At 55.2% G+C, this 21421-nt stretch overlaps 8 protein-coding genes across 8 annotated transcripts; 2 read left to right on the top strand and 6 right to left on the bottom strand.

Moving 5' to 3' along the window:
- Positions 1-501: 501 nt before the first annotated feature.
- On the bottom strand, positions 502-3041 carry INS49_005759 (uncharacterized protein; the record flags this gene model as incomplete). Its single annotated transcript, XM_043166537.1, has 3 exons — positions 502-1365; positions 1997-2689; positions 2781-3041. The coding sequence occupies 3 exons, from the start codon at positions 3039-3041 to the stop codon at positions 502-504; spliced, it is 1818 nt and encodes a 605-aa protein (XP_043027681.1).
- A 3202-nt stretch (positions 3042-6243) lies between these two features.
- On the top strand, positions 6244-8263 carry INS49_005758 (uncharacterized protein; the record flags this gene model as incomplete). Its single annotated transcript, XM_043166536.1, has 2 exons — positions 6244-6551; positions 6655-8263. 2 exons carry the CDS (start codon positions 6244-6246, stop codon positions 8261-8263), a joined length of 1917 nt encoding a protein of 638 aa, XP_043027680.1.
- A 489-nt stretch (positions 8264-8752) lies between these two features.
- Positions 8753-9714, bottom strand: INS49_005757 (uncharacterized protein; the record flags this gene model as incomplete). Its single annotated transcript, XM_043166535.1, has 3 exons — positions 8753-9116; positions 9179-9261; positions 9553-9714. 3 exons carry the CDS (start codon positions 9712-9714, stop codon positions 8753-8755), a joined length of 609 nt encoding a protein of 202 aa, XP_043027679.1.
- Positions 9715-11068: 1354 nt separating this feature from the next.
- Positions 11069-11542, bottom strand: INS49_005756 (uncharacterized protein; the record flags this gene model as incomplete). Its single annotated transcript, XM_043166534.1, has 2 exons — positions 11069-11110; positions 11198-11542. 2 exons carry the CDS (start codon positions 11540-11542, stop codon positions 11069-11071), a joined length of 387 nt encoding a protein of 128 aa, XP_043027678.1.
- Positions 11543-11639: 97 nt separating this feature from the next.
- INS49_005755 (uncharacterized protein) lies at positions 11640-12560 on the bottom strand (the record flags this gene model as incomplete). The annotated part of the gene is made up of 1 exon (XM_043166533.1): positions 11640-12560. The coding sequence occupies one exon, from the start codon at positions 12558-12560 to the stop codon at positions 11640-11642; it is 921 nt and encodes a 306-aa protein (XP_043027677.1).
- A 1246-nt stretch (positions 12561-13806) lies between these two features.
- INS49_005754 (uncharacterized protein) lies at positions 13807-15661 on the bottom strand (the record flags this gene model as incomplete). The annotated part of the gene is made up of 5 exons (XM_043166532.1): positions 13807-14019; positions 14639-14703; positions 14753-14906; positions 15144-15260; positions 15368-15661. 5 exons carry the CDS (start codon positions 15659-15661, stop codon positions 13807-13809), a joined length of 843 nt encoding a protein of 280 aa, XP_043027676.1.
- Positions 15662-17416: 1755 nt separating this feature from the next.
- On the top strand, positions 17417-18697 carry INS49_005753 (uncharacterized protein; the record flags this gene model as incomplete). The annotated part of the gene is made up of 1 exon (XM_043166531.1): positions 17417-18697. The coding sequence occupies one exon, from the start codon at positions 17417-17419 to the stop codon at positions 18695-18697; it is 1281 nt and encodes a 426-aa protein (XP_043027675.1).
- Positions 18698-19234: 537 nt separating this feature from the next.
- On the bottom strand, positions 19235-20154 carry INS49_005752 (uncharacterized protein; the record flags this gene model as incomplete). Its single annotated transcript, XM_043166530.1, has 3 exons — positions 19235-19673; positions 19742-20018; positions 20130-20154. 3 exons carry the CDS (start codon positions 20152-20154, stop codon positions 19235-19237), a joined length of 741 nt encoding a protein of 246 aa, XP_043027674.1.
- Between the last annotated feature and the right edge of the window lie 1267 nt (positions 20155-21421).

The raw sequence follows: 21421 nt of genomic DNA, 5'->3' as shown, positions 1-21421 counted from the left end.
TCTACTCCCAAGAGTATTTGTCCGTCTAGCACCACATCCTATCCCTTGAAGTCAGTCATCACAAGCACACATGAATACTCGAAGATCGGCAAAAGAACAGTGAGGGGTCTGTTTAGCCATGTTTCATTGACCGTCATTGCAATCATTAACGTGTATTCGTCCCCCTCTTGCCAGAGACCACGCAAAGACTCAGCTTCACTTCCGAAAGGACAGTATGGGTATCTCCTACGAACCGACCTGGAAAAAGACATAGGAGACTCAAAGAAACACCACAAAGGAGTGACAGCTTTTCCCATCCCCGACCGAACCACCCCCCAGCCCACGTCTCCCGAGCTCAAAAATGACCTTGCCTGCGCGCCGGGCATGCGTAATGGTAATTGGACACACCGACGGAAAGGAAGACCCGATAAGAATACCAGCACGTTCATACGTGATGTGATGCGAAGACGCCAAGGAATGAAGACGAAAAGAAAACAACAAAGAGTGTACCGGAAACAAAATTTACTTCAGCCCCGAAACATCCTGCAGCCCACCCAAATCAGCAAACTGCTCCCAGGCCCAAGGCGGGCTGACATCCCCGTCCACGGGGCTATGCACCACCGACTTCTCCCACTCGTCGCTCGAGTCCCGGCGCTGCTCAGCAAAGACAGCATCACCGTCCTCACCGTCGCCTCCGCCGCCGCCGTTCTTGGTTGCCGCGGCAACGGCTTGGCGGGAGGAGGACGTGCCCGGCCGCCTGATCGTCTTGGTGATCCGCAGCGGCGACGGCGCGAGCCCCCACGCGTCGTCCGAGTCCTCGGCGTCGCTGTCGGCCGCGGAGCTCCTCTCGCGCAGCGACGAAACCACTTCGGCCAGGCTCCAGCGCTTCGACGGGCCCCCAGACGGCTTCCTGAAGCGCTTACTGCTGCGCCGGGGCAGTGGCGGTGGGGGCTCGGCCTTGGGTGTGGACGCGAGCATGTCGTCGCTCGAGTGCATCGCGCGGATTGACTTGCGGGTGCGGTGGCGGCGGATGGGGAAGGTCAGGCTGTCGTACTGTGGTGGTGATGGCTGCTGCCGCTGCTGCGTGCTGATGTCTGCAGGGACAGTGGCGGGAGCTTCAGGCGACCCGGCAATATCTGGGAGCGTGGTGTCCCATTTTTGTCTAGAGAATCGTGTAGAACTTGGGCTCCCATCCATGGTGGTGGGAGTCGTGGAAGCACTGCTGTTGGTATGGCTCGTCGAGGCTGACGATAGCGCTGACACATAGCTGCTTGTCGAACTTGTAGAAGCGGATCGGCATGTGGTTGTGGAGGGTGTCGTGACGACCTTCAGGGAAGGCGTCGGTTTGGATGCCTCCTTTATGTCTGGCAGCACGTCAAGGTCCTCCTTGGAGCTCGTGGTATTAGTAGCACCGTTCGTGCCGTTTCCGTACCGCTGAACAACAATCTCATGGTATGCAGAGTTCCGGCTAGATGGACGACGGGTCGGTGTTGACGGCTCCTGCTCCAGAGGTTTGATTCTCTGGCTAGGCGGTGTGCGAAATATACTCAATGACCGTCGAAGAGACATGGCTCTCGTGAGACTGCGAGATCGAGATCGGGAGTGGGAAGAGGGCGTGGTGGGGTCACCATGTTTCCCTCTCCCGCTTGATGGACTTTCATCTCGGTGTGTCAGCGCGAAATAGTCGATATCAGGCTGTATCTCCGTGCTGTAAGTGTCCAACAGGGGCGTCTTCACCGGCGGCAGGACGAAAGAGGTTACCAGTGGGATCACTGATGGATCGGCCACGTGCTGCAAACGCCAGTGGGGGAGGCTTGGCTTTGTTGATGGCCGCGCTGTCACTGACAGATCGTAAAGACGGGCGAGTAACACTTTGGCCGCGTCCCTCCCACGGCGGCAATCCTTTTGTTGAGACGCCAAGGTGATATTCTACCCTCTCTGTGAATTTGACCTCCCTCGGCACGTCTGCACAGGTCCGAAGAACCTGGTGCATTGCGTAGACGAACAGCCACCGCACCTTGCGGGCATCAACCTGGGAGACGGACCGGTTGGCTTTATGCGATGTGAGAACCGAACTCTCTTCGAATTGGCGGTACGCCAGGACCAGTCTGTTCTCCATAAGGTGCACTTTGGTGTGATTGGTCGCTTTCATGAGTGCAGCGTGTACAACGAGTCGCTGGTCGGGGCGCAGCTTGCCGTCGCCAGCCCTTGCTGCGGCGACAAGTTGCCAAGGCATTGACATTCTTCGAGACTCCTTGCTCCTGGGTGTCTCTGGCAGAAGCGGTAGTGGGTGTTCCAGAGGCGAGAACTTGTTTCTCGAGTCAAAGGCCTGCACACTTTGAAGCGTACATAGCCCCCCTTGCGCCTCAAAGGGGCTGTTGCCAGCCGTCGTGAACCTTTCATCGACAAGGTATTCGTAGAGCGCTTCAAAGTCCGCCTTCAGAGTGTTATAAAGCTCAGGTTTGAACACAGTACTGTGCCCTCCTTGGGCAGGCGGAGGCGGGAAATACCCGAACTTGGTCGTGTAAAAGCCTTGAATGTAGTTCCTGAATCGGTCAAGATGGGCACGGGCGCCAGTTGACAAACCGAGGTGGGCTTCAGAAAGTTCCGTTTCGAGAAGATCACCCAACATTGCACCGGCGCGGCTGAGCCGATTGTCCAGATCTACTCTGGCCAGCCGGATAAGCTTCCGCGATACGACACTGATGCGCTGAGCCATAGATGTCAGCACACGCGGTGCCAAGTCGCAGGTAGCCTGGGGTTGGCGGCCTCGACGGACAGGGATGGGAGCTTGAGCTTACCGAATACTCTGGGCTTCTGTAAAGTTGCTCGCTCATCCCGACGCAGTGCGCAAACGCGTCAATGTACAAGTCTCGCAGCTCAAAGTTCTCGGCCACATGCAGAATAGCAAGGGCATGATTGGGCTGGTGTCGCGTGTCCAAATATCCCTCTTCGTCAAGGTAGCTCAGCAGATCTCGTTTGTTGTCCACCCCCGCGTCGCGAAACTCTTGCATGCTGCCCTGTAGGGCGACGAGTGCATTTCCAAGGTGGTTTCCAACCATTGATCGTCGAAAAATCCAGGCAAAGAAATTCCTTGTCGCGATGTGATATTGCAGGGCCTGGGAGCGACTCGCTGTCGGTGGCGCGGGGATATAGAGGTCGACTCGGCCGTTTTGATGGGCTTCTTCCTCTGATACGGATCGATCCACAAATCTTTCTATCAAAGGCGTGCATTGGGCAGAAAGAAGACATGCGAAGGGAACATTGAAGGCGGCTCCCCTCTGCGACCGGCCCTTCTCATACAAGTGTACAAAACAGTCGCCGTTCTTGTACCACAGTTCCGGGTCCTGCTTCTGTCAGCGTGCTTGTCTTGGTTTGGATGCTCAAGAACACCAACATGACTGTCGGTGGCTCACCTTTCTAAGACTGTCCCAGCCAGACATAATCCTGGCGCTGCCATCCCATCTCATGACACTCAGGCCTCGCTGCATCCTCGCCTCAGCTCCAAGCAGTTCCCTTGACCTGCTCGACTTCCAGCCTCGTGACCGATCCGAGATACCATTATAGAGCATGCTGGCGACATCTGCAGGCCTCGACTCCGGAGAAAAACAACGCAAGTCCAGAGGGCCTGGGTCCAGCGTGGCCATGATGCGTTCTTTGTATGTCCGTCAGCTTATCCAGACGCAAGCGACGAAGCTGGGTTGGTCCTTGTTGCGCCTCGCCCAAGCCCCGGCTGGTCGCGGTAAAGCTGAGATCCCTGGTATGTTTGGGCGGGGGCCAGGCTTGGTGGTAGCGGCTAGCGATAGGCAAGGCAAGCCAGCCTCCAATTAATGGTGTTAAAGTTTTGTAGCTACTGGGATGGAAGAGGACAATGGACCAGTCGGCGGCAGAGCGAGGTGTGTAAAACGCATACCCTGTTTCTTGCACACTGCATGAGGAGCACCTCGTGTTCAGTGAGGGGATCAGATCAACAAGGCAAAGGAGTACACACAGGCCGTTGCTGCTGCGTTGTCGATGAGGGGAATCTGCCGACCATAAAACCGGAGGGTGGCAACGTTGAGGTGCGGAATGCGCGCAGATGGCGACATCTCCTTGAAACAAGTTTCCAGCAAGGTCACAGCAGCGAGAGGGTGAGGGAGGATTGCAGCAGGTAGCCCACTAGTAATAAGATGGATTGCGTGTCTCAGAGCTGAGCATCCGCAAGGGCGGTAGCGCAGAGGCGGAGGTGCAACATCATGGCCCGAGCATCGCTAGGCAATCAGGCAATAAAGAGGTGAACTGCAAGCAATACCGATTGTTGATGGGTGGCCAGTGCCTGGGCGGACGGCGGTGGACGGGTTCCTGTCGTAGCTCAGACGCCATGTTTTGGGCCGGAGTCCCGTATGGATCAACATTCCAAGGGACTACCGCTACGAGGCCAGTGAGGGACAACCTTGCAGCAGCCACCCGCAAGCTGTGCGCGGCCAGGCGCAGCTCCAGAGACAACCACGCAGCTTGGCTCGGCTTTCCTCTTTATTATGCTCTGCCGTAGTCGGCTCCTAGTGCCTCCAATGATGGCGGCAGGTCCGGAGCCCCAGCAACGCCAGAGACAGGGTCGTACGAAGTACGACCTCATTCGCTGGCGGGAGGCCTTGGTCATAGCCGCCAGGAAAAGTTGCTGGTGAATGATCGACAAGCTGTGAGGGCTAACAAAGCATGCGAGGTGCTATCGTATTGCCCTTCCAGACGCTGATGATGATCTTGATTGAGTTCGGTCGTATCGTCTGGAGTGCTTCCGAAGTGTCGGTATCACCAGCCCTTTTGCCGGGGATGTCCCGTTTCTTCCAGGCAGCTCCGGGTCTCTCAAACAGACCTCGCCGATCCCATCATGACGAGGTGGCTCCCTGCCGACAGCATGGAAATAGATGATGGCCATGGGAGAGAGCCCAGGGCTGAGGGATGTGGCTTCGCCGATAGTACGGTTTGCTAGGGGAACTGGTGGCATGGCGGACGGCATGGCCAGCAGCCGAGATGGGAAGGGCTCAGACCTTGTTGAATACGGCGCCAGGCCAAGGTTACGGACCGTGTGCTCGATGAAACGCATCTCTCGGCCCGCCAGTCTGTGATCTACTAGACGGGGCCTTTGTTTCCCATGATGGCGCGTCCTTTGTTACTGACGAATGACGCTTGCCACAGGAGTGGCGAAGTGCCATGCCACTCGACAGCATATGGTGCGCGACGTCTCTCCATTGCATGCCATGCCATGTGTCGCCGGCAATGAGTCATCAAATTGATGGCAGTGTCATCGACAGGAGAAGCTGGAGCTGCAGCTCGTGGACGAGTGGAAGCAGGTAAAGAGGTCGGACTGAGGTACCCGACCTGGCGAGGCCATCGTGAGCTCGGCTACAGCTCGCAGGGATCACAAGCGTCGATTGATTGGCGTGCAAAAAGCCAGTAGTGCCGACCCGTGCTGCAATATAAGAACCTCGTATGAACATTCCCCTGAGTCCTCGGGAACACTGTAGCCGGAGGTTGAGATATTAGTCTACAGAATAAACTCTCGTGGCTCCCGTGTTGTTGAGGTTGTTCTGAGTCTGGCTCGCTGCGGGTCAGCTCGTCACATGCCCAGCTTCGACGCCCAGCGACGACGCTGAATTTGTCGCTGCATTGTGGTGATGGAGGAGGTGAGCTCTCGCGAGGGCGAGACATGCGTGTAGGTCCATGCATTGCAACTGTCGTCTGACAGTTGGCACTGCCCCGGTTGGTCAGGACTCAGACAAATTTTGAGGACCAGATTCAGTATGTTGCATGGTGCAAGCGTGGTGCATCTGTGGCTGCCTCTCTGCTCTGCTGCAGGCAGTTCAACTTTTTGGGTTTTCCCATGCGGAGAACAGTACGTAGAATCAGTACGTATCAGATAGCAGGGATGGCAGATAAGATCATCGGCGCAAGTGCCCCAAGCTCCGATGAGAGCCCCTACATTGCGCAAGCATTCCAGCATTGAGGTACCTGGGTACCTCTGCGCGCTCACCTTGAAGCTCACCGACGTGACCGGCCGTTTGAACGATGCGTGCATGTCTCCCTCGGAGGGCGACATATTGAATCAGCCCACACATTGAATAGCAGCCGATTCTATTGCGTCACAGAATGGGCCTGTGATCTTGCCCACGCCTTTTCCAGCCAGCGCCTGCTTCGTGCTGTCTGTCCGAGGACGCGTCTCGACACGCTCGACACGACAATCTGCCCGCAGGTTGGGCAACGCCCAAGCCGCTGCGCGCCTTCACGATGGCTGCATTGACTCCATACACCTATATTCAATGTCCCTGCTCCGACCCTGCCAACCTCTCCCGCCACAGCCACAGCGATCCGACCACCCCGAGCGCCACCGAGGAGCTCGACGCCTTCGAGCGGCCCTTCGACCCGCGAGCCCCTCGCGCGGCCTACAGCCTTTACCCCCTCGAGTACCTGCTCTACTGCGAGGACTGCCACCAGATCCGCTGCCCCAGGTGTATTGCCGAGGAAATTGTTACATATTACTGCCCCAACTGTCTGTTCGAGGTGCCAGGGAGCAACATCAAGAGCGATGGCAACAGGTACGGCCAACTCATATGCCCAAGTCGCGCTGTCAATCTCATATATCTGTCCGAGTACAAAGTGCTTATGTCTACGCGAATTCGATCGCTGACTGTCTCGTAGGTGCACCCGCAGTTGCTTCCAATGCCCCGTCTGTGTAGGGCCTCTATCTGCCACCGCGGTCGACCCCCCACCCCCCTCCGACTCCGAGAGCAAAGAGGCATACTCCTCCGCTCTCCCGTCCTACATCCTCACCTGCTCCTACTGCCAGTGGACCTCCAGTGAGATCGGCATCAAGTTCGACAAGCCAAACGGCATCTACGCGCAGCTTCAGAAAATACGCAACGGCGGCAAGACACGGCTGACCCCAAAGGAGCGCAAGGACAGGCGCAAGGAGGCCGTCACAGCCAGCAGCGGCGTGAGCTCGACGGCGCTGGGGTCATCTGCTCTGCCACCAATAGGGGAGGAGGCACCGGCGGCGAGACAGCAGGCTCCAGCTGGAGCAGCCGAGGACCTCGACGTCGAGACCCAGTTCGCAAACCTGAGGGCCTTCTACCAGTCGCAACTCGCAGATGCTTCTGACAAAGGCGGCCTGTCGTCCCTCGGGGAGCTGGGGATTGGCTCGCCGGGTTCCCTATCACGCATAATGAGCTTGTACACGGGAACAGGGCTGCTGGGCGACAAGAAAGCCAAGTCGCGGTCCAACGTGATGCGAGAGTCACTGGAGCCAGACGAAGGGCTGCAAGTCGCGGATCTAGATGAGACAAAGGCCATCGAGCGCCTGCACAAGTCCGCCTGGGACGAGACCGCATCACACAACCAGACGACCTCCCAGCCGCCCGTCAACGTGTGCGAGCCGAGCCTGCACGGCCGCTCGCGGTTCGTCGACGAGCTGCGACCGGTCGCCTACCTTCTGCGCACGAAGCGCTCCAAGCGGTGCCCCGTCTGCCGTCACATCGTGTCCAAGCCCGAGGCCAAGGTGACCAACACACGGTTCCGCATCCGCCTCGTGGCGGGGAGCTACATCCCCAGCATCTCGATGCGGCCGCTGCAGGCGACGTCGCTGTCGCAGAGCATCTTGGGCAACCCGTTCGCGGGCACGTCGACCTCTGCGCCCGCGGGCCCTCCCGCGCTTCTCGCGCCCCTCCGGCCCGTGCAGTACCTGCTCACCTTCAAGAACCCCATCTTCGAGCCCGTCCGCGTCACGCTGGCCACGCCGTCCGTCACGCCGGGCCGATTCGCCAGCAAGGTCACCGTGCTGTGCCCGGAGTTCGAGATCGACGCCAACACGGACGTCTGGGACGAGGCCCTGAAAGACAGGCGGTCGCTGCTCCAGCAGCAGATGCAGCAGCAGCAGCAGCGCGAGGACACGCCCGGCGGGGGCACGGGCCAGCCGTCCGTGGAGCCGGGCAAGGTGTGGGAGCGCGGCCGCAACTGGGTCACCATCGTGGTGGAGGTTGTCCCCGCGAGCCTGGAGCGCGCGAGGACAAACGCCAGCCTCGTGCGCACCGGCAGCGGCGGCTGGGGGCTGGGCACCAAGCGCGAGCTGGACATGGGCCCGCTGCGTCCCGACGAGGACGTGCTGGAGATACCGATGTTTGTGCGTCTCGAGTGGGAGACGGACGCGGCAGGCGATGAGGGCCGGGCCGGGGACAGCAAGGGCGACGGGAGGGAGAAGAGGGAGCTTGCGTATTGGTGTGTGATGGGGCTTGGGAGGATCAGCCAGGATTGAGCGACGTGTGGACACCAAGAAAAAAAAGACATAGAGCGCCGGTTTGCGCGAATGTAGCTGAAAGACAAAAGGCACGATACCCCGAATGGAAAGACATGTTTTGCAGGAAGACCTTTTTACGATGATATTCATTGTTGCACATTGGCATTGATTGTCACTGCATTGCAGACATGTCGTTGGGGCATTTTTGGCGATTCATTGGCAGTTATTTCAGAACCATGCTTGTTCTATTCGATCCAAGCTATCCCGTGCTCCGACCAACGCAACAAACGCCGTCATGCCTCCCAAAAAAGACTTTTTGCCATTGCCAACCGTACTTCCCATGCATCAATCAACCAATTGAAAGCCTCTAGTGGGTTGTCCACCAAAGACCTTGAGGCCCCCTTGGGTATCCGTCCATTTTGTTTTAATGGTCGCTTGGGGGTGAGGCGGCTGTTTGAGCCGGCCAGGTCCTCAAGCTTACAGCTCATCAAGGGTAGGAGGGCGCGTCTAGTACTCGGTGCCGGTGGACTGGGGGAACTCGAAGGTGACACCGCGGCCGGTCAGCTTGCGGTAGACCTCGGAGTAGGTGTCCAGGCGGTAGTCGACGCCACCGCGCTTCTCGTCGAGGATGACCTTGAGGGTCTTGGCGCCGTCCTCCTTGGTGCGGAGGCGCTTGCCGACGATCTCGACGGGGTAGACGAGGTCGGTCAGGATGGCGTCGTGGACGGCGGTCAGAGTGCGGGAGCGGGGACGCTTCTGCTTCTGGGTGTTGCGCGAGCGGGTGGATCGCTTGGGGCGGGGCAGGATGCGGCGCGAGGCGAGGACCAGGACGTGGCGGTCGGAGAACTTCTTCTCCAGCTCACGGGTGAGGCTACAACAGAAGATGTCAGTGACGAGGAGCCATGGAACTGTCATGCTAGGATGGAAACTTACCGCTGCTGGACACGGTGGAAGCCCTGCAGGAGAGGGACGGGGACAAAGATGACAATAGCCTTCTTGCCGTGACCAACCTCGATCTATTCAAGATCACAAAGTTAGCCTGCGAGCTCCCGGATGATCTGTCTGTGTCCAGAACAGAACCCCGTGGACCGCTTCCCGTCCTATTCCACGTTCGACCCGAGTGTTTCTCTGTTTGTGTGTTTGCAGCGAGATGTTCTGTGCTGCATCTCTCGAAGTCGGAGCGATTCGTTGCAGGCAGACAAACGGTGTCGCACTCGGTGGAACAGGTAGATGGTCGGTCGCGAGATTCATGTTCTCCGAGCCCAAGATGCTTTCTCTTCAGGAATGTTTCCAGGTTTGATTCATACCTCCTTGGCAGAGACGAACTGCAGAGGTCGGAGGGCAGCCTTCAGGTCGGCGGTGCCGGTCTCGAGGTCGTAGAGGGCACCAGCGATGCTGGTCTCGAGCTCAGAGGGGTTCTGGCGGGAGGGCGAGTTCGCCGCGATCTTGTTGAGCTGGGGAGAAGACATTTTGACTGCAGGTGACGATATGACTTCCGTGGAGGAATTGGCAGTCAAGTATGTCGGTCTGGTGGATGGGATAGAGGTTGGTCGATGGATGGAACGGGATGCGAATTGTCGCAGATGTAAAAAAGTGGTCAGGGCTGCCCAGAAGTTTTTCGGGAGTGGATTTGTGGACTTGGTCCGAGCGTCGACATTCTACGTGCACAGCTGCGCGCCAGCTGGCAGCTCTTGGCATGGGAACGACGGCAGACACCCTCAACTCAACAACCACTCTGCTTCGCCATGGACAGAATGCTTCTGAAGATAAGCTGAGATTTCTGAAAGATGTTGTCTCTGAGAGTGTTGCGATTATTATATCTTGTAACGCTAACTTCACCGTCTCCAAGCTTGTGCTGCACGTACATCGAACTCTTCTAGATGTCTGTCTCATGCAGCAACAATGAACACTGAACCAATTTTCTTTTCACCGTGCACCTTAACCACGCCCGAAGCTCCTCATTACACAGACGCCGCGGCCGCCATCGCTTTCCCTGTCAAGAACTCCGCTGAGTCAGTGAGTGAGAGAGAGAGGCGCAAGGAATTGTTGCAACTAACGCAATTCCTCAAGTGACATTGCTTGCCCATCCTGGTCATTTTCTGCACTAGGTATGCCTAGTAGTGGGCTACACCGCCCTGAAAATTATCTGTGACGGCTTAAAGTCACCCAAGTGAAGTTCAAAATAAAACTTAGTGATCTCATGAGAGTCAGTGCGTATATTCTTTCCAGCGTCATGTAAGGCGTTGGCAATGACGAGACATCAAATTCTGATGTACACTCCCACTGGTAGCAGCTGCCAATAGTCCGGTGTGCATTATGCTGTGGGATCGTCTCGTTTGGATTTCCCCGTCCAGATGAATACCTCCTATCCGTATAATTGATGTGGTCCTCTCCTTCATTTCGATTCTGTTTCGAGAGGTCGTGTTATGGTGGCAAGTCTCTCCTGCAAACAACCTGCAGTTCGCCGGTGCAGCGGTGAGAACCTCGGTGAGCACTTTGATAGAGTATTGCATCACTTCGGGTGGCAATGCCTGTATTGCCTCATTCATCGTGACAATTCACTTGAATGGTCATACTTGGTTCCCCATGATACGAGTAAGATAAATGGTATCGCCGTTGCGATTTCAGTTTACGTATGTATTGTTCAAATAGCATCAATTTGATCCTCTAAATCCCCCTACGGCCAGTTTGGCCATAATTATAAACACACAGAACCACCACAGAGTAACTATAAGTCTAACTGGTTTCATTTGCAACCCGAAAATGCCGCACAAGACCTCTGATCTATACTGCTTTCCACACCACACCTATAAGCCTAAGAATCTACAGCTGAGCCATCTTGGGTATTTGAGCGCAATAGTAAGCCTACAGCAGTTAACGAATGTCAGCATCCAGGATCGGGCAAAGGTCACGTTAGACCCTAACTTAGAATATCACAGGTCATAAACTCACACTCTCGGCGCCAGCACCAACGGCAGGCGAAATCATCTTCGCAATCCAGGGCACCTGGACCTTCTTCAGATAAAGCCTAGCGTCGTCGTCACTAACCTCCTTGTTAAAGATTATGTTAGTGGGTAGGCTGGGGTTGGTAATCGCTGGGCGGCCGATGCCAACCATGTCGCAGCCACCCTCTGCCACCGCGGCCTCCATGCCTGGACGTGTCCGGAAGCCGCCAGTGACCATGAGTGGGAGGTCGGCAAACTTGTGGCGGATGGCCTTTGCGAATTCCAGGAAGAAGGCCTCCCGGGCCTTGGTCCTTTCGGACTTTTCTGCGAATCCCTTGCCGCCGCTGATCATCTAATGACTTGAAATCAGATTTTACGGTCCCCATTTTGATGCATCATGTATTCCATCAAACTTGACAGATCGCAACAAGGAGCAAGACAGGACATGATTAAAGACCGAGCGAGCTCGAAGACCTCAGGGAAGGTTCCGTTACGAAACTAAAGGGGACTGCATCACTCACCACAGGGTCCTCGTATGTCCCGCCCGAGACCTCCAAGAAGTCGATCCCAGCCTCGGTGATCACCCGCAACTGCTCGATACAGTCCTTGAGTGCTGAGTCAGACTGGTGGTCGACGCTGTTCAGCTTGATCCCGATGGTGAACCCCTCGGGTGTCACAGCGCGCGCGGCCCGGATGATATCAGCGACGATCTTGGCCGCCTTCTGCGGGGTCCCGCCATATTCGTCTGTCCTCTTGTTGGACTTGGGGCTGAGAAACTGGGCAAGCAGGTACCCGTGGGCTGCGTGGAGCTCAATCCCGTCAAAGCCCGCGTCGGCGCTCAGCTTGGCCGCCCGCGCGAACTGGGCCACCACCTCCTCGATGTCGGCGTGGCTCATCTCGCGCGGCGTGCCCATGACCAGGGCCGACGCCAGCTTCGCCAGCAGGCCCGGGCCCAGGTCCAGCGGCACGGGCGACGGCGCCACGTTCTTGGTGAAGAATCCCTTGGTACCCGCGCCCAGTGGGGACTGCCGGCCCGGGTGGTTGAGCTGCACGATCGCCGGCGTCGAGCCGGTGGGGCCCTTGATCGTCTTTGCCCATGTCTTCCATGACTCGAGCTGCTTGGCCTCGTTGTCGATGATGGATGTGTCTGTTGGCTGGCCGAGGTACTTTGTGTCGACCTGCACGTTGCCCGTGAGGACCATGCCCCAGCCTGCATCTGCCCAGGCCGTATAGGAGCGGTTCATGGCTTCGCTTGGCAGGTAGTCCGTGGCGGAACCGGCCATTGCCTCCGCCATGGCTGCTTTGACGAGCCTGTTTGGCAGAACGAGGCCCGACGGAAGGGTGATGGGTTTTGAGATCTGTAGAGTCATGATGTACTGCGCTCGTGGGTTGAAAATTCTATGATGCTGGCTTCGGTCTCAGGGTTATATTTCGACGGGGAAAAATCACGGTAGAAAGACAAGGCTCTTCAAAATGGGAAAGTGAACTGCAGCCAGCCACATTCGATATATTTAGCCGCTATGGCTTAAGCGAGGGGGCACAAGGAAGTTATAGACACCAATTTTCGACTTTCAACAACATCAGACTCTTCGAGAACATTAGGAATCACGTTTTGCTAGATAAGCTGTGATCCATTTCCTGTCCCATGTTGCCCCGTCGCTGTCGAGGTGCCTCGGCAAAATTACAAATCGGACGTTCCATGTCGCACAAACACCCCTGCCCATGAAACCTCTGCGGGACCGCACCAGTCAAAACCTGCCGGATCGCCTGAGTGGGGCGCTCTCACATGTGGACGTCGGCGACTTTCTGAACGGGTCGATAGACCACGCGCTTCCGGGACGGGGGCGGAGATCGGAGTGCCCGATGTGAAGTTTGTCTCGCTGGACTTTTCATCACATACGCACCAGACTCAGGCTATAGGCGATAGCTTACAAAGGAAACCCAAAATAAGTATTTCAAGATGTGAATCAAGCAGTCACACGTCCAAATCCGCCATCATGTGCGCCAATTGGTCGTCGTCACTGTCGTCAGCGCTGCCCCCGCTGCTGCTACTAGTAGTATTCCCGCTGCTACTGGTATCCCCGCTGCTACTAGTATCCCCAGCATCGCCTCTCACGAACGGCGGGATCAGCGTTCTGATCGCGCGCTGAAATCCCGCTATGCGTACTGGCATGCTAGGCATTCCGAGTCGGGCGACCAGCCCCCTATTTAAAGCGCCTCTCTGAGGCCCAAATCTCAACCGCGTTAGCCCGTTAAATATGCCGAGCCAGGCGGCTGTTCCTCTTCTTGCAGCGCCTCCCTGAGCTTTCCGCCTTTGGCCCCTGGTGACACGGTTGCCTTGCTGCCCTGATCCCAGTAATATGTCTGCGGCCGTCGTTCCAATGACTCTCTGGCGGCGTCGCACGCCACGTAACATTCGCAATGTCTTCTGCTGTGACTGGGGCACCAGCACCACTCATGGGATCACGCCTAGTATCTGATCAGTAGTCTCCCTTCAGTACTCGTGTCTATTTGAGACCGATTTTGGTGTGGCATTGGGTTACGATTTGGACTTCGAAATGATATACAAGTCATGCAAGACTGCTTCAGCTCTGCACAGGGCTCGACTCAGGAAACTCACGGCGGCGGCGGCGGGGGACTCTCGAGAAGCTCCGCGATCGAGATCCTGTCGCCTTCATCATAGTCCCTACGGACTGCTTTCATCAAGATCTCTTGTAATTCCAGCATCTCAGGCCGCTTGCCAGGAGAATGCGCCATAATCCACGCAATTGTCATGCGCAGGCCCTTATCGTAGTGGTCGAACGCTTCATTGAGGACATAGCCTCCATACTATGACCGAAAAAATTCAGTATCTTGCGCAGTAACTTCACGGTAGTGTCTCGGGCTCGGAACTCGCGACATGAACCGCGAGCAATTAATTCAGATGGCTTTACTAACTGTAAAGACGTCGAAATCGTTACCCAGTAACCCGGAAATCGTTTGTGTACTGCCTATTGGCGGTCTGTCGTAGTTATTTTGTGTGATTAGGCTGACCATAATCTAAGGCGCAGTGAGTCCCAGTCAGCCCTGTATGTCAACGGTAGAAAAACGGCAACGTCAGTCATTTCTTACCGTTCCCATCTGATATCACTTATGCATGTGGTGCTTGCATTCTAAGAATCAGACCGGTCTCACTGCTATTAGATATCCGAGGGCAACGTATTGGTCTAAATGATGTTTTTCAGGTCCGATCAAGCACTGATAGAGTTGTTGACATTTACCAAAGCATGTTATGTTGCATGAACCCGGAGACACGGATTTAAATAACACATAAAAGACGGCGGCGTATTAATTGGGGTTTCTGTTGCAGAACGGACATTGTGGTGTGACAAGACGTCCTTCTGTCAAATCACATGTAACCCGTGGTTCAGGTGAGATGAACGACAACTTAATGAAAACGTATGAATACCTTGAAGATGGGTACCTCATCATGAGGATGTACTCCAGGATCAACATCATAGTCGCCGATCATAACTAGGATTCTTTAGCATGTACTTTCCATTTCACCTTGAGGATAACTTACCGTTATTGTAGTTGATATCCAAATTTATCAAGGCATTATCTTGCGGCGGAAGTACACGGCCGTTGGCCCTCGTAGGGACCAGCTCTTTACTGAATGGCACTGAGACCGAATGACCACCGATCTGGGTAGGACATAGCGATACAAGCTCGAAAGACTTATCATTCCGTTCAGTGTGATTCAGTGGATGGGGCTACCACTTTTCACTTGCGGCAAAGAAATATTCTCCACAAATCGCCGCTCTTTAACCGTACCCTAGTTTCACTCTTCGAAATCTTGCGTAAGAGCCTGTCGACAGGACCGTGTTTCCTAGTACCTCCCAGTTACCACCGCCATCATTGAGATTCACGAGTAAACCTGGTGGAGTTTTGTGCAGTAGATGGGAACATCTTACTAACATGAACTCCATCAAATACATTTTTGAATCGTCTTCATATTCGTCCTCATCCTCCACAATATCGAAGCCGTGGATGAGTTGCCGTTGAATGATATGTCTCGCACCAACCGTGGCCTAGAAAGGGATGAGCCGGATTAGCCATCGGGACTGACCACATCAATGATGCAAGATGGGAATAGCAGGGCGACAATGTACTGCATGTCCTCTCCGCTCTCACTCACCCTCATCCATTCTTTCTCCCAGGCTATGCTATCGTCGTCATCCTCTTGCGCCGTTTCATATTCAGCAACAAGCTTTCGCTTTGTGCCATCATAAGCGTCCATCTCAAAGAGAACGGCTGTCCCTTGACTCCCCGCGCCGAGGATTTTCAGATACCGCAGCCCCAAGGGAGCCAGCGCCTCAGTCGTCGGGCGCGTGCCATCTTGCAGCTCTGAATTGAGTTGGCGGGCGATCTCAGGATCAACATCTCGGGGCGGGTTCTCGTGGAACGGTCCCCGCTTCGTCTCCGCTGGCATCTATCGCAATCCGGGGGCGCGCTTGTCCTCGGGACAGGGAACCTGGCACAGGCATCTACGATATCTTCTGGGAATGCAGCTTCTATCATTTGGAAGCTTGGAACCGCGCCCTGGTAAAAGGCTTCATAATACATATAACTGCAAATCATTTCTGAGCAAGCAAGTAAATTGCTTGTTTTCTCCATGGCATATATGCCTCCTCCGTAATTCTTTCTTAATTAATTCGTTTTTATTAGCTAGCCGTGCAGCTCTTGACGCACTTGCACCCGAGCCTCCCGAGGCTGAACGAGTGCCAGCGCTCCGAAAGTTTGAGCGAGCGCTTGCAAAGGCGCTGGAGTGAACGCTGGAGCGAGCTGTCAAAGGTCTTGAGCGGGCGCTCACAAAAGAGCCTGAACGAGAGTCGGACCGAGCGTTAGACATGTTGTGGATATCCTTCAATGCCGAGTGAAATTTGAACTGCGAACTGTTTGTTGAAGCGAAGCACGAAATAGTCCATTGGGTGCTGCATGACCGAGGTCCAGCTATTCCCTATGAAAGCACAACACCAGGCAACAGAGGATAATGCTCAAAGGATCAGAAATAGCCCGGAAATGGTTTATTTCATATAATTTTCGAAGTAAGAGAACACTGAAACACTGTGTTGGTTCAACGACTCGCTTTGTGCTTTGTGCTCTGCCAGAGACGGGTGGTAGAGCTCAATGCGAGCTTGTGAATTCGTGAGCCTCGATATGATAGAGGCCTTCTTATCTTCAGAAAGACAGAGATCGGGAGATGTACTACCCGTGATTATGCTAGTGTTGTAAGAGATTACAAATTTATACGCTAACGAGGCGGTCGCATCCAAGCCCAACATATTCCAATGCAGGAAATCCAGATCTTGGCAAAAAATGTCGAGTGTGATGCGGATTTCATGATTCGCAGGGACGTAACCTGTTGTTCATGAAAATACTTTAACCAGCATTGTGAAAATGAGAGTTCCGATCAGTATGATCAGAGCGTTCCAGGGGACGCATAATCTTGGTCCTGTGTCGGTTCTTCACCAAGGCCTGTCAAAACCGCATATCTTTGTTCACAGGAAGTTACATTTGGCACTCGCGCTTCCATTTCAAACTCCGTTGACCAAGCGCATCCAGTCAGCTTGAATATCACGCCTCTGTTTTTCAAGCTGTGGCGTCCACTCCCTTGGTCGCATGATCTTGTGATTGAACTCATATCTATGATGAGTTCCTCCCAAGCATGGGACGTGTTGTTTTTCAATGCACTGGTCACTTGCTTTCGAGGGCGGGGTCTGCATGATCCGTCGAGAGGCATGTCAATGTGACCAACGCAGCTGCTTTGGTAGTGAATGAGAATTATCAGTGAATCACTAGACGAATGCCATGATTCCAGACTGCCATGCGTCATCATAAGTAGGTAACCTGGTGGATTTGGCTTGTCAACGGTCAACTGTCTTCACCTCAGTGGTGGGCCATGACACAAGTTCCACTCATGCCAAATCTAGTCAAATTTCGGGATGTCGCAGCACCAATCCATTCGAAAACGGCCCAAACTGAGCAGTCAGCAATTTCGTCTACAATTTGGAGGCTTCCAACCACCGGGGGTTCGAGCTGTGGTCAACCGGGGGACAACGAGACGCTCTCGAGCTCCCTCCACGATGGTGCGGCCAAGACATCGCATGGTGTTATAAAGTCGAGTGTTGAAGTCGCAAATGACAGACACGGGCAGTTCTCATTCGCAAGCAAATTGTTTGCAGCCATGAGCAGGGACACAATCCAAGCCTGTGCAGCTTGGACAGTCTGGTCCCTTGTCGTCATGTTGGTGCCCGGTGTCTGCTCCCGTCGCCGCTCGCCCAGCAGATCTTTAGTAAAACTCGCTAACGAGAGCCACAACAGCAGCTTCATTTTCGTCCTCACGTTCCTCACCAAGCCCTCGTCCATGGGCGCTGTCCCTCACGACTTCATCTCCACCAACCCCATCACGACCAACAGTCACCCCATCGGCGGGGAGCAGAAGTGGCTGGACGACTTTTCCCACTCCGTCAAGCCCAGAGCATGTCACTCGCACAACGACTACCTGCGGTCGTACCCTCTCTTCTCAGCCCTCGCGGCCGGCTGCTCGAGCGTCGAGGCAGACGTGTGGCTCACAGAGGACGGAACAGACCTCCTGGTGGGGCACGACGAGGCTTCACTCACCCCAAACCGCGCACTGACAAATATGTACCTCGACCCGCTTCTGAGCATTCTCGATAGCATCAACGCGAAGCCGCAAGGCACCACTGGTACCAAGACTACCCAGCCCAGGGGAGTCTTTAGGACGGATCCAAACGCGACGCTCGTGCTGCTCATCGACGTCAAGACTCAAAGCATCGACACCTGGCCGCTGGTGGTGGAACAGCTGTCCGCCCTGCGCGACAAGCGGTACCTCACGCGGTGCGAAGACGGCGGCCTGGTGCCCGGCCCCATCACCGTCGTGGGCTCGGGAAACATCGTCTCCGAACGCAGTGTGTTCACCAGCATAAACGCTGACCCAAATCGACTGTTTGACGAATACCACGACACACTCCTCGACGCGCCACTAGCCTCCCTCCCGCAAGCCATCAGCACCTCCCAGGACAGCCCAGATGGACTAAACCAAGAGTGGTCCAACAAGACAGCCTACTACGCCTCGGCCTCCTTCAAGGCCACCATCGGGTCCGTGATCACAGGCTTCTCCCCGTCACAACTGTCCACCCTTCGCAGCCAAATCGCCACCGCAAGGAGGCTCGGTCTGAAGAGCCGGTACTGGGACACCCCAGACTGGCCCGTGGGCTACCGCGACTACGTGTGGGGCGTTCTAGAGCGTGAAGGGGTGGGCGTCCTGAACGTGGACGACCTGGAGGGCGCGGCCCGGAGCGGGTGGGACGCAGCAGGACAGGCCTGGGCGCGTGACGCGGCTTGGACGATCTCCATTGGGGCGTGGGCCATTTGCTGCGGCGTGGCTGTCGTCGCGCTAAGCTGGAAGCGACAGCGTGCGGGTGCAGCGCAATCTTCCGAATAATCTCTGTGGTCAATGGTCCCGTCTCTTGCGCCCACCAGATCTGTCTTGGTTACCTCGTCTGTCGGTGAGGTTCCATGTGCCGGGAGTGCGGCGTAGTCAGCTGCCCCGGCTCGAGCAAGGGAACATTGAAGCTTTCCACACTCGTTCCAAAAGGATAAGTATATTCATCCTTCTGAACTGTAAAATTGCATTAACTATACTTGCACATACCTTCCATCGTTAAGAACTGAATCCCGAAAAACAACGCTGTCCAGATAGTAATTTGTCCCAGTTGACCCAATACGCCCCTGCACCTTCCCAGCCGCGAATCAGCTTGAAGACGAACCATGAAGCTCGCCTACTGCTCATCAGGTATCGGCGGCACTCTCCAGCTCTCAACAGATTCTTGGACGAACCCTCGCTCGTTGCTGAAATCTTATGACTTTCGTTTATTGCTGCCCTCCTGGACGGCCTTAAATCCCTCTCGTGATCGTCGTCCGCTGACAGCATTCCGCCTATCTCCACTCCGCGCGAAGCAGTGATATCGACGACAAACCCTCATATACCTTCAGTCCATTTCGCGATATAACCAAAGCTCATCCAGATAGTCGCCATGGCGAGGACCAGCAAGACAGCCTTGATTACCGCGCCCCGGATCTTCCGGGTGTTGTGGCCCCGGAACCCCCTCTGGAAATCACTGATGGTGTTCGTGAAGGGGAACGGAGCCGCGGGGGCATCCTCGCCCAGGAAGTCGCAGAGGGGGCCCCAGCCCTGGCTCACGTCGTACTCGAGCAACCGCTCCGGCGGCACGAGCTCCCGAACTTGGTCGTAGTGCCTCTTGAAGACCTCGACGCCGCGGTTCTCAAAGTCGCCCTCGAACAGCCTGTCCCAGAGCGCCACCAGCATGGGGCGGTAGAGCGAGAAGGCCCAGTCGAAGTGCGAGACGACCTGGGAGGCGGGGTCCGTGATGCCCTGGTAGATGGTTTTGGCAGTGGACCTGGGAGAAGTTGTCAGCGACAATAGGGCCAAGTCAGGCGAGCCTTGGGGCGGGGGGGGGGGCCTTACTTGTGCCACGACTCGGGGTCGCGTATCGTGAGGATGACCTTGGCCTTGGGGTAAGCGGCGATCAGCTCTGGCGCGAAGGCGGCGGCGGGCAGGTCGCACACGGCCTGGCAGTGGCCGAGCAGCTGGTCCCAGTCCTCCTTCTCGAACTTGCCCTCGCCGTCCCACTTGGCCTTGATGGCCTGCATCCACAGCTCGCAGTCGCGGGGCGTCTCCGTGCTGGCTGCGCGCATGTGGTAGGTCTCGAGGTATCCCAGTGACCTGAGGGCCGTTCGGACGGCTGATGGTGGAATTGTGTCAGTTGTTCAGCGGTGACAGGTCGGCTTGGACGTCGATTATGATCGGGAAACTCACACATTGTTCCTGTCCGGCAGAGACCCAGCACTAATACCTTCATCGGGACGACACGTCTGCATTGCCGCCTGTCGATGTTTGTGCCGTCCCGCACCAGGACCGGTGTCCCTCGTGTGTCAGAACCGGTCATTCTGGGCGATCAACCGGCTTGCGAGCTGTTAGGTCTGGAGTTGGCAGTAGAACAAGATGCTGGCCAGGCGCGGCGTAGTCCGAGTCTTGAGTTTCAACGATCTCGAGCCCGTTCCGGCATGCGATGAGACTATCTCTGTGGCTGTGTCTCCACGTGTCGTGATCTCCGGCAAGTGACTGCGGCGCGCTCGGGAAAGGGGCTACATGGGCAATCAGTCTCTCCGTTGGTGCAATGACATTGAAAGATGATGGATTCGATGCACAACAGGAAGAAGCGGAGTCCGAGACTCTCACTCGAGCTCCCGAGGCGAGCAAGAAGTTCAAAGTGTGGTGATGTCTGAGCTCGCAGTTGTGGGGAGACCGGATGGGCTTCCCCCGGTCAGGGGTTGGAAAAAACGGTCCAGAAGAGATGCTGGGTAAAGGAACCGCCAGGGGTCGAGCTGCAGTTGGTGCAGGGATATCGTAGGGGTACGGTGCCAGTAGTGGTGGCTCAGGGTAACAATCACTCTCGGAACTGCATGCGCACTGTGCCATGGCCCTGGGGTAAAGTTCAGTGGTGAAATCTGAAGTGGCCCCACCGTTCCTTTGCGAGGCCTTTGTGGACCAAGGAGCTCCACCCCCACTGCACACACGGTGGTATTGGGCACCATCATTGGTCACCACAGGTGGCGTAGGTAAGCCACTGCAGTGAACAGAGACTCGCAACCTGCCGACTACACTCGACCAGCATTAATTTTGTTAGCTCGGCAGCAAAGTGGGTTTAATATAGCTCTCCGACCCGCAGGTACCTTTACACCACTAACACACCCAACAGGTACTTACTGCCAGGGGAGATGCATTTTAGCACTTAAAAGAAACTGTTAAATTCTACACATATCTTATAGTGGAATCCTTGTAAATATAATTAATTCTAATGGTTAATATAATAATTACTTAATTATTATTTTATTTTTAAGCTAATAAATAATAAGGGCTAGTTTTTATTTATAAATCTTAATGCCTTAAGCATTTACTATAAATTTATAATAAATTATTAATAAATTACCATTCTTTAATAAATTTATAATAAATTTATCATAAAACCATTTAATCATAATATATTTATTATTAATTAAATTTAATACATCCCCTTAAACTAGCAGAAATTAAAAGACTAAACCCTTACTTATCTTTTATTATTAACTATTATTAAATTATTAT

Source organism: Diaporthe citri (genome assembly GCF_014595645.1).
Source record: "Diaporthe citri strain NFHF-8-4 chromosome Unknown scaffold_2, whole genome shotgun sequence".
NCBI classification, from domain to species: Eukaryota; Fungi; Ascomycota; class Sordariomycetes; order Diaporthales; family Diaporthaceae; genus Diaporthe; species Diaporthe citri.
This window is presented reverse-complemented; position numbering and strand designations above follow the sequence as displayed.